Here is a 19,096-nt window from a genome sequence, read left to right as displayed (position 1 = left end):
TTAGACGTTTAATGTGATTACTGATATGATCAGATTTTAGCATATCATCTTGCTATTTGTTTTCTACATGTCTCCTCTATTCCTTGCTCTATTTTTTCCTTTTTCTGCCTCCTTTTGGAATAATTGAATAATTTTTATGATTTCATTGCATCTCCTTTGCTTATTAGCTACATACAGTTCTTCATTATTTTCATGGTTGTTTTAGACTTTTTAGTGCATATCTTTATCTTATCACTTTTTACTCTCAGGTGTCATTATGTCACAAATACTATGATCCTTTTAATTTCATTTCTCTTTCTTCTGACTTCATGCTATTGTTGTCATACATTTTGCTTTCTTGTATGTCATAAAATTCTAAGTAGATTATTATTTTTGTTTAAACAATTATCTTTTAAGGACATTTAAATTATAAGAAAAATTATATACTCCCCCATGGAGTTATTTTCAGTGCTCTCCATTCCTCTGTGTAGATCCAGATTTGTATCTTGGTATCATTTTTCTTCAGACTGAAAAACCTCCTTCAACAGTTCTTATTGTTCAGGTCTACTGGTGATGAATTATTTCAGCTTTTGTTTCTTTGAAAACATTTTCTTTTCGTCATTTTTCTCTCTTTTTAAAAACAAAGTAAAATTGACTTACAATATTAAATTAGTTTCAGGGGTACAATATCATGATTCAGTATTTTTATAATTACAAAGTGGTCATCATGATAAGTCTAGCTACCATCAGTCACTATCAAAGTTTTTCCAAAATTATTGACTATATTCCCTGTGCTATATATTACATGACATATTTATTTTGTAACTAGAAGTTTGTACCTCTTAATCTCCCTCACCTGTTTTATACACCACTCCTTCTGGCAAACACCAGTTTCACCTCTGTATCTCTGAGTCTCTTTCTGCTTTGTGATGTTTGTTTTGTTTTTTAGATTGCACATATAAGTAAAGTCATATGATATTTGTCTTTTTCTGACTTATTTGACTTGGAATAATACCCTCTAGGTCCACCCATGTTGTCACAAATGGCAAGAATTCTTTTTTTGTTATAGCTTAGTAATATTTCATTATGCGTATATACCTCATATGTATCCATTCATCTGTTGATGGGCACTTAAGTTGCTTCCATATCTTGGTTGTTGTAAATAATGCTGCAGTGAACATAGCGGCACATAAATCTTTTCAAATTAGTGCTTTTGTTTTCTTCAGAAAAATACCCAGAAGTGGAGCTGCTGGATCATATATGACAATTCTATTTTTACTTTTTTTGAGGATTCTCCATACTGCTTTCCGTAGCGGCTGTATTAATTTACATTCCTACCAACACTGCATGCTGCTGCTGCTGCTGCTGCTGCTAAGTCGCTTCAGTCGTGTCTGACTCTGTGCGACCCCATAGACGGCACCCCACCAGGCTCCGCCGTCCCTAGGATTCTCCAGGCAAGAATACTGGAGTGGGTTGCCATTTCCTTCTCCAGTGCATGAAAGGGAAAAGTGAAAGTGAAGTCGCTCAGTCGTGTCCGACTCTTAGCGACCCCATGGACTGTAGCCTACCAGGCTCCTCCATCCATGGGATTTTCCAGGCAAGAGTACTGGAGTGGGGTGCCATTGCCTTCTCCAAACACTGCATGAGTGTTCCCAATTCTCCAGTTCCTCACCAACCCTTGTTATTTCTTGTATTTTTGGCAATAGCCATTCTGACAGGTATGATACTATATCTCATTATTGCTTGGTTTGCATTTTCCTGATGATTAGTGGTGAGCATATTTTCATGTGTCTGCTGGTCATTTGTGTGTCTTCTTTGGAAAAAAAAGGTATATTCAGGTATGTATGCCCATTTTTAAAAAAAGAGTTCGTTCTATAAAACTCTTAGAGGAAAACATAGGCAGAACACTCAATGACATAAATCAAAGCAAGATCCTCTATGATCCACCTCCTAGAGTAATGGAAATAAAAACAAAAGTAAACAAGTGGAACCTAATTAAACTTAAAAGCTTTTGCACAGCAAAGGAAACTATAAGCAAGGTGAAAAGACAACCCTCAGAATGAGAGAAAGTAATAGCAAATGAAACAACTGACAAAGGACTAATTTCCAAAATATATAAGCAGCTCATACAACACAACACCAGAAAAACAAACCCAATCAAAAAGTGGGAAAAAGACCTAAACAGACCTTTCTCCGAAGCAGACGGCTAACAAACACATGAAAAGATGATCAGCATAGCTCATTATTGAGAAATGCAAATCAAAACTACAATGAGATATCACCTCGCACTGGTCAGAATGGCCTCCATCAAAAAGTCTACAAACAGTAAATGCTGGAGAGGGTGTAGAGAAAAGGGAACACTCTTGCACTGTTGGTGGGAATGTAAATTGATACAGCCACTATGGAAGATGGTATGGAGATTCCTTTAAAAACTAGGAATAAAACCACCATATGACCCAGCAATCCCACTCCTAGGCATATACCCTGAGGAAACCAAAATTGAAAAGGACACATGTATCCCATTGTTCATTGTAGCACTAATTTACAATAGCTAGAACATGGAAGCAACCTAGATGTCCATCGACAGATGAATGGATTAAGAAGCTGTGGTAAATATACACAATGAAATATTACTCAGCCATAAAAAGGAATGCAGTCCATTCTAATGAGGTGGATGAACCTAGAGCCTATTATACAGAGTGAACTAAGTCAGAAAGAGAAAGATATATATCGTATTCTAACGCATAGATACGGAATCTAGAAAAACAGTACTGAAGAATGTATTTGCAGAACAGCAATGGAGAAATAGACATAGAGAATAGACTTATGGACATGGGCAGAGGGGAGGAGAGTGAGATGTATGGAAAAAGTAACATAGAAACTTACATTACCATGTGTAGAATAGATAGCCAATGGGAATTTGCTATATGTCTCAGGAAACTCAAACAGGGGCTCTGTATCAAACTAGAGGGGTGGGATGGGGAGGGAGATGGGAGGGAGGTTCAAAAGGGAGGGGATATATGTATACCTATGGCTGATTCATGCTGGTGTTTGACAGGAAACAACAAAATTCTGTAATGCAATTATCGTTCAATTAAAAATAAATAAATTTTAAAATTATATATATATAAAGAAAAAAAAAAGTGTTGTGTTTTTTTGATGTGAGTATTATCCCCCTTTGGCTACATGGTTCACACGTATGTTCTCCAACTCAGGCTTTTTTTTTTTTCTTTTAAACTTTTTATTTTATATTGGAATATAGCCAATTAACAACATTGTGATAGTTTCAACTGGACAGCAAAGGGACTCAGTCATACATATACATGTATCCATTCTCCTCCAAACCCCCCTCCCATCTAGGCTACCACATAACACTGAGCAGAGTTCCCTATGCTATACAGCAAGACCTTGTTGGTTATCCATTTTAAATATAGCAGCGTGTATACAGTCAATCCCTAACTCCCTAACTACCCCTTCCCCCCATCCATTCCCCTGCCACCACAATCATAAATACATTCTGTAAGTCTGTGATTTTGTTTGTTTTGTAAATAAGTTCGTTTGTACCATTTCTTTTTAGATTCCACATATAAGGGATGTCACACACGCTATTTCTCTTTCTGACTTACTTCACTCAGTATGACAATCTCTAGGTCCATCCATGTTGCTGCAAATGGCATTATTTCATTTTTTAACGACTGAGTAATATTCCATTGTATGTATGTACCACATCTTCTTTATCCATTCCTCTGTTGTTGGACATTTAGGTTGCTTTTAGGTCTTGGCTGTTGTAAACAGTGCTACAATGAACATTGGGGTGCACGGATCCTTTCAGACCATGTTTTTCTCTAGATATATGCCCAGGAGTCTCCCACTCAGGTTTTTAAAAAAATCTCCTCTTTGATTTCTTCAACAATCCATCACTTGCTCGCTTATTTATTTAGGCTGCAGCAATGGCAAGCGGAACTTCCCCAACCAGGGATCAAACTAGTGCCCCCTACGGTGGGTGACCTACCTGAGGGTGTGGGTCCTGGTTACACTGCATCTTCACCCCTCCTACGATCTTGTTGTAGTTCTCTATGTCTTTAGTTGTGGAGAATCTGTTCTGCTAGCCTTCAATTTGTTCTCATAGACAGTTGCTCTCTAAATAGTTATGTTTCTTTTGATTCATTCTCAGTGGTTTATCAATTTGACTATGATGTGTCTTAGGATGTAAGTTTTTTTTTTCATGTGTATTCTTTCTGAGGACTATTGAGTTTCTTGGGTCTATGCCTTTATCATTTTCATCGTATTTGGAGAATGGTCATTATTTTTTCAAGTGTTTTCTTTTTCTCTCTCTCATCTCCTTCTGGTATGTATTTTTGATACTTGGTATTGTTTCACGGCCTATTCTGTTCATTCCTTTAAAAGCATTTTCTCTTTGTGCTTCATTTTGAATATCTATTCCTCGGCCTTCAATTTCACTGATATTTTCTTCTGTGTGATCACTTGTGTCTGACTCTTTGTGACCTCCATGGACTGTAGCCCACCAGGCTCCACTGTCCATGGAATTCTCGAGGCAAGAATACTGAAACAGGTTGTCATTTCCTACTCCAGGGTATCTTTCCAACCCAGGGATCAAACCCGCATCTCCTGCAGGGAGATTGGCAGGTGGATTCTTTACCACTGAGCCACCTGGGAAGCCCCCATTCTTCTGTGAGGGTCTAATTTCTTCTGCTGTCAGTCCTATTCAGTTTATTTTAATTTCAGATATTTCATGTATCATCTCCAAAATTTGACTTGGATTTTTTAAAAGTATATGCCCTATGCCTTTCCTCATTATGTTCATGCTTTCCTTTATAAATCCTTATGTATTTATAATATTATCTGTTAAGGTCTTTGTCAGCTAATCCTATCATCTGTGTCATTCTGGATCTCTGAAATTATTTTTCTCCTGACTCTGATCATATGTTTCTACTGCTTTGTCTGGTAAATTTGGTTTGCACCAAACATAATAAATTTTACATTGTTGAGTGATGGGTTTTGTTGTATTTCTTTAAACATGCTGGACTTTGTTCTGCCAGGCAGTTAAGTTGCTTGCAGATCAGTCTGAGGATTAATATTGAGCTTGTTTTATGGCAGGCTAAAAGCAACCTTTACCCTAGGATTACTTGAGCCCCACTACAAAGGCATAACCTTTTAAGGATTCTATCTGTGTTAGAATGTCTCTTCCCTGGCTGGAAGAAACTTCAACTATCCCAGAACTATGGGAACCCTAGGAATTGCTTGGCATGCACCTTTCTCTTTTTTCTTTCCTGGTCGCATGGAGTTTCATCCCATGTCCTGATGAGAACTCATCTAGGGGTCCAGGAAACCCTGTGGGATTTTCTGAGCTCTGTCTCTGTGCAGCTACCTTCTCTGTTATGTTGTTGTTCAGTTTTTCAGTCACTCAGCTGTGTCTGACTCTTTGCGACCCCATGGACTACATACAGCACACCAGGCTTTTCTGTCCTTCACCATCTCCTGGAGCTTGCTCAAATTCATGTCCATCGAGTCAGTTATGCCATCCAACCATCTCATCCTCTGTCATCCTCTTCGCCTCCTACCTTCAATCTTTCCCAGCATCAGGGCCTTTTTCAATGAGCTGACTCTTTGCATCAGGTGGCCAAAGTATTGGAGCCTCAGCTTAGGCATCAGACCTTCCAATGAATATTCGGGGGTGATTGCTTTTAGGATGGACTGGTTTGATCTCCTTGCAGTCCAAGGGACCCTCAGGAGTCTTCTCCAACACCACAGTTTGAAAGCATCATTTCTTCAGCACTCAGCCTTCTTTATAGTCCAACTCACACATCCATATATGATTACTGGAAAAACCATAGCTTTGACCATACAGACCTTTGTCAGCAAAGAGATGTCTCTGCTTTTTAATATGCTGTCTAGGTTTGTCATAGCTTTTCTTCCAAGGAGCAAGGGTCTTTTAATTTCATGGTGACAGTCACCATCTATAGTGATTTTGGAGCCCAAGAAAATATCTCTGTTGTATGTCCATGTAAATTTTAGCTGCCTTGACCTTCCTGTACCTCTACCTCTGTCTCTTCAGTTCAGTGATACAGTGGGCATCTGGTTCTCCATCTCTGTGCTGCAAGCTGGAGGCATCCTAAATGAGTAAGATTGGTGATCACCCCTTCCTGTGCATGTCCCGTCTCTCAGGGAGTAACAGCCTGTGCTTCCTGATGTCCAATGTCTAAAAACATTTGTTTTATGTATTTCATCAGCTTTTCTAGTTGTTTATGGTGGAAGGCAATTCCCACAGCACTTAATCCTTCATGGGTGGAACTGAAAATCTCTAACCTAGTTGTTTTCACCATTGGTTTATACTTTACAATATCATTTATCTAATAGATGGTGACTTCATTAATGTTGTTAGAGACGGTTTAAGAAAATTGTGTTGCGAGTTAGTTCATGAATATTTTTGAGTTTTACAATTCTATCAGGAAGTTGGGCTCTATGAAGATTTTGTGAAAAGTTGAACTAGGCAAAGATCTTCAAGGTTAACTCGAATTGATCAAGACACAACGCATTACTTAACCTTTAAATTTGTTTTCTTAAAGTGTTCAAGATCTTGACAAGGATGCCAAAATCATTCAAGGGAAAAAAAATAATCTCTTTGGCAGATGGTACTGGGTGAGATAAATGGATATCCACGTGCAAGGATGAAGCTGAACTCTCACCTCACACCATACACAAAAATTAACTAAAAAATGCAGCAATGACCTAAATATAAGAGCTGAAAGTATAAAATTCTAGAAGAAAACATCTGTCTCAATATCCTGATGATTTTGTTTCTCTGGAAAACCCTAACAGAGCAGTTCTCATCCATTGGAAATGTACATGGTGCCATCACTGTGGAAAATGATTTGGTGGTTCCTCAATTAAACAGAGTTGTCATATGACCCAGGATTTCTAGTCCAAAGTATATATCTAGAAGAATTGAAAATAGGTGTTCAAACAAAAATTTGTACAAGAATATTCATGGCAACACTATTGACAATAGCCAAAAGGTAAAAAACAACTCAAATGTTTGTTGACTGATAAATATTGATGAATATGTGGCATATCCATACAATATAATATTATTTAACCATAAAAAAAGTAAAATTCTGATAAATGCTATAACATGAACGTTGAAAACACTACACTGAATGGACAAAACCAGACACAAAGATCACACATTGTATAATTCTGTTTACACTAAATATCCAGAATAGGCAATGTCATAAAGACAAAAAAAAAGCAAACTAGTGGTTTCCAGGGGCTTGGCACAGGGGCTTCCCTTGTGGCTCAGCTGGTAAAGAATCCGCCTGCAATGTGGGAGACCTGGGTTTGATCCCTGGGTTGGGAAGTTCCCCTGGAGAAGGGAAAGGCTTACCCACTCCAGTATTCTGGCCTGGAGAATTCCATGGATTGTATAGTCCATGGGGTCGCAAAGAGTCAGACATACTGAGCAACTTTCACTCACAGGGTCTTGGAATTAGGAGTGACTGCTTAATGACTATGGGGTTTCCTTTTGAGGGGTGAAGATATTCTAAAACTAAGCTGTGATGGTTGCACATCATGAATGTATTAAATACCAGTGAATCATACACTTTTTAAATGGCTAAAATGGTTAATTTATATCATGTGCATTTTACTACAATTAAAAAATGTGTTCAAGTACACAGAGGATAATTCTTGAAATTACTAATTAAGAAACAAATTAAAGATACGGAAGTGAACTTTTTAAGTTAAAAAAATAAAACAGAAGAATTAAAGGTCGTAAAATAAATCATGTGTGTAACCATAAGGAAATAGCAACCCACTCCAGTATTCTTGCCCAGAGAATCCCATGGACAGAGGAGCCTGGTGCGGGCTACATGTAGTCCATGGGTCATAAACAGTCAGACATGACTTAGTGACTAAACAACAATAACAGTTACTATAAACAGGTAGGCTTGTAGAATTACAATCACAAAGCAACTCTATTTTTGTCTCCTACTCTCCCTTGAAATCCAACTTGAGACTAGTGTATCCCCTAATTCTAGAAGAAAACTCAGGCCTCTGCAACTTCTCTTCAGTCATGTCCAACTCTGTGACCCTGTGGACTGCAGCATGCGAGGCTTCCTTGTTTTTCATGATCTCCTGGAGTTTGGTCCACTTCTCTACTGCATCTTAATATCATCCTGTAGTCACATCTGGGGCTTCCCAGGTGACACAGTGGTAAAGAACCTGTCTGCCAATGCAGGAGACACAAGAGATGCAGGTTCGATTTCTGGGTTGGGAAGATCCCCTGGAGAAGAAAATGGCAACCCACTCCAGTATTCTTGCCTGGAAAATTCCATGGACAGAAGAGCCTGGCAGGCTACAGTTCATGGGGTTGTAAAGAGTTAGACACGACTGAGCATACACACACACAAAGTCACACTTAAGGTGTATAACAGTCTCAGCTCAGAAATTTAAATGTCCAATTCCGTTATAATCAAAACACCTTATCATTTGAAGTTGAGGCTCCTCCGGGCCAGCTGCAGACTGGAAGCCAGCATTAGGGAAGCGAGGTTTGTGTATTAAGGTTTCTGACCCTTTCAGTGATAGGGCTGTGGGAGTGAGAAAATAAGGCAAAGCAAGAACAAAATCCTTAGTTGAGGTGTTGTAGTAACTGGACGCTGACCTAGCAAGAGTTTTAACTGTGTCTTTCTCCCGTGAGCTCCTCCAGCGCCCCTCAGGGTGGATTCTCCCTCCCAGTCATGCCATCTTCATGCCCAGAGATCCCTCAGGAGTGATGCCCACCCTGTGGCTCTGCTTTCTGCTCCTTTGTCTGCACTGTGAGCCAGAAGTTCACCTCCTCGAGGAAACCCTTGCCTCTTGTTCAGGCTCTGAGATGACTGCGTGTCGGTTCCCTCACACACAGCCCACATTCGGTCCTAGGGAGGCATGCACGCACCCCCTCTCCCCACCCCACCCCATCCAGGCTCCAGGAGTGGAGGCCGTACTCACCTCTGTCATTTGCTCCATCATCAAAGCACCCAGCCAGACACTGGTAGCTCATCCTTTAGATTTTTCCAGGCTAGCTAGGGTCTGTGTAGTCCACTGGATTGTCACCCTACAGGGGATGCACATTAAGTTTCCACCCAGGCCCCCTTTCCTTGGCCTTGAGGTGAGGGGCAGCTGGCACCCACTACTCTCCCTGAGGAGACTCAAAACACACAAATGGCTCTCTCAAAGAAATCCCCACCAAGAACTCTCCTCCTTCACCTCTAATTCTTCTTTTACACCTTCAGTGTGGGTGAGGGAGTTTAAGAGGGCTTCAGGTTTTTGACCATCTCCATTATAAATTCAGTGTATGGTATAGGTATGTGGTGTCTTCCAGAAGACATGTATTTTAACGTCTTGTTACATGCACATTTAAATAACTACAACCATTATTGAATACAGTTAACAGCTACTGTTGAGCCCCTAATTTGTCCCAGACATGGTACTAGGCCCTAGTTTACAAATATCTCATTTAAAGTTGGAAGAACTGATGCTGAAGCTGAAGCTGAAGCTCCAATATTTTGGCCACCTGATGCAAAGAGCCAACTCATTAGAAAAGACCCTGATGCTAGGAAAGACTGAGGCAAAAGGAGAAGGGAGCAGCAGAGGAGGAGATGGTTAGATAGCATTCCCAACTCAATGGACATGAGTCTGAGCAAGCTCCAGGAGACAGTGAAGGACAGGGAAGCCTGGTGTGCTGCAATTCATGGGGTGTCAAACGATTCAGACACAATTCAGTGACTGAACAACATTTAAAGTTATTAAAAGTTTAAAGTCACTTAAAGTTATTAATAGTTATAATTACCTTGATTTATCAATTTCATGAGTTCCCACAGATAACTGGCATTTGAAAATCTACAGAGTGAGGTATTATTAATAAGATTCTCAGTAGGAAGAAATATTTTGAAACCCTAGTTGCAGAACTGTAGATCTGGAAAGGATACCAAAGGTTATTCAACCTCACTCATTGCCCTTAAGAAGCAGCTGAGGTCCCCAGAGGCTGAGGGACGTGCCCAAGGTCATCACAGTGACAGATCGGAAGATGGGGACTGTCAATTGCTGCAGCTCTTGTTTGTGAAAAGTATTAGATACATTCTGATGCATACTGCTAATTTTAATATTTATCAAACCAGTGGTAGAAATCACTTCTTAATGCAAAATAACTATTTCAGAGTCTTAAAAAATTGAACAACCTGGGCTTTCAACACGAGATAAAGCTGTGAGAATCCTAATCTACTGTACAGGAGAATAATGGATTCTTAATTGAAGCTGTGCCTCAGAGTGGAAGAATGATTTTTAAATGGAAAATCTCACAGAGGTGGTGATGAGAAATGAGTTTAGCTAGATGAATGATCTTAAGAGAAAGTAAGACAGCAAATTCAGGATGGAGAGTAGCTTTTTCTTAAAAGATTTCAAATAAACCAAATACAGGCAGTTTGTGCCCAGAGAGTGAACTACTGTGCTTACTCTCATCTTCCTAGTCTTGGCACTGTCTAATGTTCTAACCTTTACTGGCTACAGTCCCCAGGGTTTCATAGATATTTCTTATAAAATAAGTATATATGGCATAATGATGATATTATTCCTCTATTTATCAAGTACTGTTGGCAACCCAGGACATGCCCTTCAGCATTCTCAGACTTCAGTCCTGCGTTCCTTTCCTGAAACACAACAATCATATGCTTCAGGACTGGCAGGGTGTCTAGAAATAATTTCATCCAATAGACTTCAAAGATGGGAAAACTGAGGCCCAGAGAGGAAAGAACCTTGCCAGGAAGGTCACACACTTAATGGCTCTCATCACAAAAGTAAAGCAGTTTGACAGATTCATGAACTCTTGGGTAGTTCCACCCTCAGCTCTGAGGACCTCGGAGTCACATTTTGTAGCCTGAAGTGCTAATTAAACCTGAGGAATTATGGACTTACTATTTATAGGCAGGAGTGAAGACATTAACTAGCCCATGAAACCTGGGGACACAGAAGGAGACTGTCTCCTGAGATTCACATATTACATTCAGCCTTTATATTTTAAGAACTTGGTTAATGCCATAGTCTCAACTTTCCAACTCTGATCTTCATCTTGAGTTGCTACATATGTAGCCCTGAAGGACCATGACTGCAGCAGTTTTTTGCATCGTGAGATAAACAGATATCTGTACTTACAAATGCTGCTCTCACTGATAACAAAGGTTAACACCATCCTTCTAAACATATCAATTGCTTCAAAGGACTGTATTTCAGACCATTTTTCAATATTTTGAATTTTAACTGGTAATAGTCAATGTGCTCTCATGAATTAAAAGTGAAAAGGAACTCACAAAAAAAATTTTTTTTATCTCCCATGTTTCTTTTTACTGTTCCGAGTGGCTTTCACTGTACCGCCAACATCAAATCTCTCTTAGGAGGCCTGGTGGTGTGAACAAAAGCACTGAAATCAAAGAACTTCCACGTTTTAATCTGTCAAGAGACTGTGTGGTACCAGGGAAAGAGTCATGTGACCTCTCTCCATCAGTCCCATTTCTGTACAATGAGGATAAAACTCTGGAGGTACCTCTCCTGGATACTGTGTGGACTGGCTAATTAAAGCTAACTGACCCCCTGGAAAGAACCAAAATACTCTATGTGAGAGCTGAGTATTTATGGGCCGCTAACAGTCACAAAAACTCCTAAGAGACAGGATTCTGTGCAGACAGCATAATCTCTATTGGTGATTATTAATTACCTACTGATTACAAAGAAAGCTTTGGGGGTTCCCTAAGAGGGAAGGGAAAAGAGACATTGTACAATGTCGTTCAACAACACCATCTTTATTCAAAAATATATATCTATGAGACATTTCAGAATATACTGCTACCGCCAATGGCAGCCTATACTTCTAAATAAAGTCCTAAATTAATATACAAATTTAAGCTTTAAAAATATTCTTTAAGAAAAAACAAAACAAAACAAAAAACAAAGGAAGATTGAAGACTTTCTGAGGAACATGACCCAAAGCAAAGGTCTTGGAGGCCGACGGATGTCCTAGTGTAGGAAAACACAAAACAGACCCCCCACCCCCACCCCCCCCCCCGGTCACCTCATACATACAAGGAGAAAGGGTCATTTAAATTAAACAAATGAAGGAAAAAGTACACTTGGGGAGGATGTAAGAGAATTGAGAGTTAAAAAACAAAAGCATTTCATTGGGGAAAAAAAAAAAACAGGACTAACCTCCTTATAGGAAGTCCACTAGTAACAGGTGTTAAGAGGCCAACACATTCATTTACATAATTGCTACAGTTTCATTTCTTGCTCTTATTGTAATAATTACGCACCAATCTCTAGTCAAAGACTTAATCAGATAAAACACAGCAGTGGGCAAAATCCATTATGTTATATAACATTTTCATCTAGCTGATGAGAGCAAATACCTTCTACACCTTTTTGGTTGGTTTGTGGTTGATAAGATTCTGCTTCCTTGGTGAAAGAAAGCACAGAGTATGTCCACGACAGATCTGTTTAGAAGCAAGCTCGCCTGCAAGACCACAGCAGCACGCCACATGGGGAGGGGGCTTATATGCAGATACAGCAAAGACTGGAATTTATGTTGCAATTGTGGTAAAGTCATTTACTGCCGTATGGCCTCTGGGAGAAACACTTTACAGACAGACCCATTAATTTAATAATGACAGGACGACGGGCAGTGTCGATACGCAACCAACACACAGTCCGCATTCAATCTGAAAAATAGCTTAAATGCTACGAGGTTCTACACAGAGTTAAACTGCATACCTGCTGGGACTTTTCCTTGTTTTCACTTCATGGCAGGCAGGAGAGCTTCCTGAACGGAAGCCTGTTACACATCTAAAAACAGACATCATCATGCTCTAACACGTTAAACATGTAGAATCACATGTAATTGGCTTTTTTGGTAATCCTGAAAAGAGCAACTCAAAATGATGGAGATTCTGAACGCCCCTCCAAGGAATTCCTTTTATAGCTTTTGGATTTCAGCCTCTGGGCTCTAATTCCTATTACACTATTAGGGAGAATTGTTTTCTGCCCTTTCCAATGTCAAAAATCAGCCTGCCAAATGAGAATGATTTACAGACAGCAGGCCTAGCCTTTACTAAAAGTAAGATAAAAATCCTAACTACATCATACAGTCATAATGTCAGCTGGCATGATAATGGAATTAAGACCCCTCAATTAATATCCCTCACTTTCCCCCTTCCCGAGATGGGTTATTCAGCGACACCTGACACAAAGTACTCCTCCTCCTAGGGGCACAAGGACACGTGCAGTGGTGTGAACTGAAGGACAGACAAGCAGGCACAGTGTTGGGTCTGCAGGGGAGCGTTTCAAGTTTAGTCACCATGCTGTGGACATGTGCCCATGTAGCGACTTAATCGGTAGTGTGTGCCCCATTTTCCCAAAGGGGTCAAAGTGACAGCAGAACCCAGACTCCCAGAAAACCTTCAGTTTCAGGGGCCCACTGTGCCATTTCTAATAACCGCCTTCAAGCCTTCACAACATGGGGCAAGGATCATGTTTCTAGAAACGTGCTCCTGAGCAGAGGGTGGGACCTTTGATCAGAACAGCTGGCAAGGTTGATAGGAACCTTGAGAAAATACCTTATTTTTGATTCATGCTTGTGATCCCCGTGAGTCTGTCTCAGAACTGTGGCTTGATGTTCCAGATCAGCTTTGAATCTTTACCGCTAGATTCTCTAGTCTGCTCACAGAACACACGCACCTAACTTCTGGCAACACGTTGCCAAAAGTCACAAGGGAGAGTCTGAGATTTGGCAAACTCTTTATGGCGAAGACGCTCAATAGCTGTGCCTCCAGCCTCTGGGGTGGATGACAGCCAGGAAAGCCAATGATTCCAGACCTGAGTCCCTTGGCAGAAGCCTGCCCTGAACCTAAACAAGCCCAGCTCGAAAAGGAGCAACTGCTTTCATGACACAGTGCCATCATGAGGGACAAGATTCTTCTACACATGATTTTCGTAACTTCTTAGGTGTACAGAGAGGGCTAAAAAGGGAAAACCAACAGGGGCATGGAAACATGAAGTGAGTTTGTATTCTTTCCAAGTATACATTGAAACTGGATTCCATTTGCCACTGTTCTCAATTGTGCTCGACAGGAGAGGCCGGAGGGAGGAGAATCAGAGTCTGTGGTTCTTTCTTGAGGATGGGGGCCGACTGAACGAGGGATAGAACCAGGGGCTTCCAGGTTATTTCCAACCATGACGTGCCCTCTTCTTTCTGCTGGTACAGATGGGAATCTGGGGCATCACACCTGCCCTAGTCAGTTGAAAACAGGTCACCAGCAGAGGGCAGGGGGGCCAAGCCCCCTGTCACGTTGGGCAGCAACGAGAGGTCTGGCAAGCTCTGAATATGGGACTTGAGTTCCTTGCGGACCTGGGTTACCCGAGCAAGCTTCTGTTTATATTCCTGCAGAGACAAAGAGTTACGTTAAGGACAAAGAGAAAACAAGCTTCTGTTTATATTCCTGAGGAGACGATGCAGTTACGTTAAGGAGCTGATACAGATACTCTCAGTCTCCTGGTTTATGTGCTCCTGACCAGACAGCCCCTCACACATTCAGCTAAGCTACCAGGCTCAGGTTTTCAAATGCTCAAAAGGCAAGACTTTACACAAAAAAGGAAAGCTCTAGAGTTCGATACTGGCAATAGTGAATTAAATGGTATTTAACTGAGTGCTTGAGATCTGGAAGTAAAAAGTGATGTTTTGTATTTGTAGTGTCTTTGGTGCTTATCTATTTCAAAATACTTTGTAAGATAAAATAATGCTTAAGCTTTACAATTATTTTGAAGGCTCCACCTAGACATGACTAGGAAAACCACTCTAGAGCTAACTGTATTTTCTTTGTTAAACTTAGATTAACCCAGAGTTAGCATCTTCATAGACAAGGACTACAGAAGCTCAAAATTCCCACCACCACCGCCTGGGTCAGGACTTCCTTGTTCTACACGTAGGCACTGCAGCAAGGCCCTGCTGAGGCCTTCTAGCAGTCACCCCTAAACATGCCCCTGGACTTATCTTTCAGAAGCCCAGCTTTCAGCAAGTCCCTCCTCTGATAAAGGGAAGCAGGGTGCCACACTATCTCCATGACTGATCTGAGTGCAAGGTCTTCTAAAATTAGCTCCTGCCCACGTGTTGCACAGGCAAGAGCCTGCACTGGCCGTTTGTTCAGGATCCCCCTAAGCCTGAAGGGTTCTCTTTCTTCTCCTGGTCTCGGCAAAGTCGTGACTCCACTCCTTCGCCAACTGCTGAGTCCTGCCTCTCTAGAAGACTCTTTCCTCCTCATCCAATACACTAGTCCCCATCTCTGCCGGCCTTCCTGGGCACTGCGCCCCTAACGGACTGCTCTTAGGTGCCCTCTCCACAGGTCGGAGTTCTACGTTCCTCTAAAATACGACTCCCTTGATGACAGGAATTGAATATACTATTTTCCTTCCTCAGTTCCCGGCTAAAAGGTCTTGGTAAATCTGTTTGGGGTAACAACTCTGGGTCAGAGGACATCTGTGGTTTATGGCTCCTTTGGGGCTCGACTTTTTTCTTCCAGCTGTGTCACCCTCTTCGGTGTTTCTGCAAAGACAAGGAGGTTCCTGAGACTGGGCCCTTGCTGACTAAAGCCTCTCCTACAGGAGCATAACAGAGCACTGGGCTGAGACGCAAAGCCCTGGGCTTAGTTCTGGCTCTGACTCCCAAGTTCCGGTGTGATTGTGGAGGTGTTCCCTCCTTTCCTTCATCCTTCTTTATCTGAAAATGAGGGAAGTGGAGCATCCATAAGGTTTTTCTTCATGTCCTAGATTCCTTCATGCCAAACACCTTACACATACTTAGAGAGGCAAAACGTTTGAAGAAGAGTAATAAGATAGGAAATAGGTTAAAAGAAGAACACTTAGCTGAAGTTGTAAAGACAAATTCCAAGCAAGGAGTGGGAGAGGGAAATGGAGAAATGGGCAGGGGGGCTCTGCCCCCATGTGACTGCTGGCCGTCGGCCTTCCCCCTGAAGTGAGAGCTGCTTTGTCACATGAGCCCTCAGAGACAAGGGACAAGTAAAGAAAGGAAGCTCTCCTGACATCCCCTTTCTTGCCTCTGTAGACTTAACACAACTAAAATAATGACTTCTGTAAATTATTCCTAGTGACTCCCCCAACAAACCAGTAAGCATCAGAAGGCAAGGACCAGACCCAACTGCCTCCCCAGCATCCACCATGCCCAGCAGTGCCCTGCAAATAGTAACTGTCTACACAGCTGCCCAATGAATTAACAATATATAAAAGATAGGATTATGTCCCAGTACACCACACAGAGTAATTACCTCGCATCCTTGAAACAAAAAACTGATTTCAAATCTGAGGATCTATTAACAAAATGTCAAAGTTCTCTGTTCTTCCTTCTACAAACAGTTTTCTCCTTTGGTTTTACAGATGTCACAGGAAGATAACAGAGGAGACCTATTCTCTATTACTGGACATGGATTCATTTATTGAACTTCTCCTGAATTCTAGGTACAAAAAAGGTAATAGTTACCCCTTGCTACCTGTGAAGATCCTCTGACTAAAGCTGACACATGAAAGCCACCTCAACTCAGAGCCATCCAGAGCAGTCAGAGAGCACTTCAGTTGAAGGAGGAATTCCTCAAGGACAGTTTGAAAATCACCGAGTCTCTGGAGAGCTGACCTAGGATGAGAATCCAAGGGTCCATACTCTCCGGTGATCCTCAGACTAATTTAGCAAGTCCACCTGAGGTCAAAAGGTGGTTGATCGGATTAACACTCCCACACCATCTTAAATTCAAACAACTCTCATCTTAAAAAAAAATCCCATTTGTTCCTCTTTAGGAGTACAAGAGGTGGGAGGGTATCTCATCGTGTTTAGGTTGCTATTATATTCTAGATATCATTAGAGAAACTTCATTTTAATGAAAGGAAGTATGTTCCACATTAAAGACCTCTTTTCATACCACTCTGAAAGTGGATGGATCAGGCCCACACCTCCTCGTGGCCCAGGGAGGTCTTCTTGTTCTCTTCCCACAGACATTTCTATTTTAAGAGCAGGTCTATGAGCCTAGGAGGAGGGCATCACTAGACAAAGGATGAAAGTGGGAGTCATTGAACAGTATTAAAAAACAGAGTTGCAAGATATAACATTAATATATAAAAGTCAACTGCTTTCCTATATACTGGTAATGAACTAGTGTAATTGAAATTAAAACCCAATACCATTTACATTAGTCTTAAAACAATGAAATACTTAAGTATAAAGCTAACAAAATATATATAACATCTATAGGAAGAAAACTACAAAATTTTGATGATCAAACACAGAAGAGATAAATAAATAGATAGTCCACATTCATGGACAGGAAGATGCAGTTCTCTTACAATGTCAGTTCTTCTGAACTTGATCTGCAGATCCAAGACAATCTCAATCAAAACCACAGCAAGTTATTTTGAAGAAAAAAACAAACTAATTCTAAAGTTTACATGGTGAGGCAAAAGATTCTGAAGAGTCAACACAATATTAAAAGAACAAAGCTAGACACTACTTAACTCTAAGACTTACTTTAAGCTGTTGTAATCTAGAACGCAATGCTGGCAAAAGAACAGACAAAAAGATGAGTGCAACAGAATAGAGAGCCCAGAATATATAAACAGTCAACTGATTTTTGACAAAGGAGCAAAGGCAATACAATGGAAAGCAGATAGTATTTTACATATAACACCAACACCATGATCCATGAAAGAAATGACAAACTAGATTTAATTAAAATGAAAAATCTGACTCTAGAAAAGACTGCCAAGAGAATGAAAAGATAAGCCAGAGACTGGGAGAAAATGTTTGTGAAAGACATCCTATTTCATCAGGGAAATGCAAATTAAAACAATACTGAGGGCTTCCCTGGTGGTCCAGCAGTTAAAGAGTCCACCTTGCAATGCAGGGGATACAAGTTTGATCCCTGATCCCAGTTCCGGGAAGATCCCACATGCCTCAGGGCAAATGAGACCATCTGCCACAACTACTGAGCCCGTGCTCTGGAGCCTACGAGCCACAATTACTGAAGCTCACACACCCTAGAGTCTGTGCTCTGCAAAAAGAGAAGCCACTGCAATGAGAAGCCCCCATACCACAACTGAAGAGTAGCCCCCACTTGCTACAACTAGAGGAAGCCTGCACACAGCAACAAAGACTCAGCACAGCAAAAAATAAAATAAACATTAAAACAACAACATTGACATACCACCCCATACCTGCCAGAATAGTCAGAGTGCAGAACAGACATTACCACATGCTGGCGAGGATGTGGAGCAAGAGGAATGCTCAAATACACCGCTGGTGGGAATGCAACATGGTACAGCCACTTTGGAAGACAATTTGGTAGCTTCTCACAAAACCAAACATACTCTTACCATATGACTATGCTTGTTAGTATTTACCCAAAGGAGTTGAATATCCGTGCCCCACACAAATACCAGCACACCACCATTTACAGCAGCCTTATTCATAATTACCCAAAGCTGGAATCAACCAAGACGTCAAGTAGGGAAGTGGATAAACTCTGGTACATCCAAACAACAGAATATTATTCAGCACTAAAAAGAAATGAGTATGTCAAGGCTGTATATTGTGAATTTAACTTCAATTAAATAAGCAGAGTACATCATGCAAAATGCTGGGCTAGATGAAGCACAAGCTGGAATCAAGATTGCTGGGAGAAATATCAATAATCTCAGATATGAGGATGACACCACCCTTATGGCAGAAAGCAAAGAGGAACTAAACAGCCTCTTGATGAAAGTGAAAGAGGAGGTGAAAAAGCTGGCTTAAAACTCAACATTCAAAAAACTAAGATCATAGCATCCGGTCCCATCACTTCACGGCAAATAGATGGGGAAACAATGGAAACAGTGACAGACTTTGTTTTCCTGGGCTCCAAAATCACTGCAGATGGTGACTGCAGCCATGAAATTAAAAGGTGCTTGCTCCTTGGAAGAAAAGCTATGACAAACCTAGATAGCATATTAAAAAGAGAGACATTACTTTACTGACAAAGGCCCG

At 40.9% G+C, this 19,096-nt stretch overlaps 1 protein-coding gene across 5 annotated transcripts in view; it reads right to left on the bottom strand.

Annotated features, from left to right (window-relative positions):
* Positions 1-11,807: 11,807 nt before the first annotated feature.
* The window catches only part of RPRD1B (regulation of nuclear pre-mRNA domain containing 1B), a 56,774-nt gene continuing 49,485 nt past the window's right edge, over positions 11,808-19,096 (bottom strand). For 4 of the 5 annotated variants that reach the window (XM_081558815.1, XM_081558817.1, XM_081558816.1 and 1 more), the window contains one exon: positions 11,808-14,458. In XM_081558815.1, the coding sequence (XP_081414941.1) occupies positions 14,309-14,458 (150 nt within the window). In that variant the 3' untranslated portion in view covers positions 11,808-14,308. Of the gene's footprint in view, positions 14,517-19,096 lie in introns of all 5 variants that reach the window. The other variant, XM_081558819.1, reaches the window with a different exon arrangement.

The sequence above is a fragment of the Giraffa tippelskirchi genome, chromosome 13 (assembly GCF_054371585.1).
Source record: "Giraffa tippelskirchi isolate mGirTip1 chromosome 13, T2T-mGirTip1v1.2.pri, whole genome shotgun sequence".
Taxonomy (NCBI): Eukaryota; Metazoa; Chordata; class Mammalia; order Artiodactyla; family Giraffidae; genus Giraffa; species Giraffa tippelskirchi.
The sequence above is the reverse complement of the archived record's forward strand: the minus strand, read 5'-3'. Positions and strand labels throughout refer to the sequence as shown.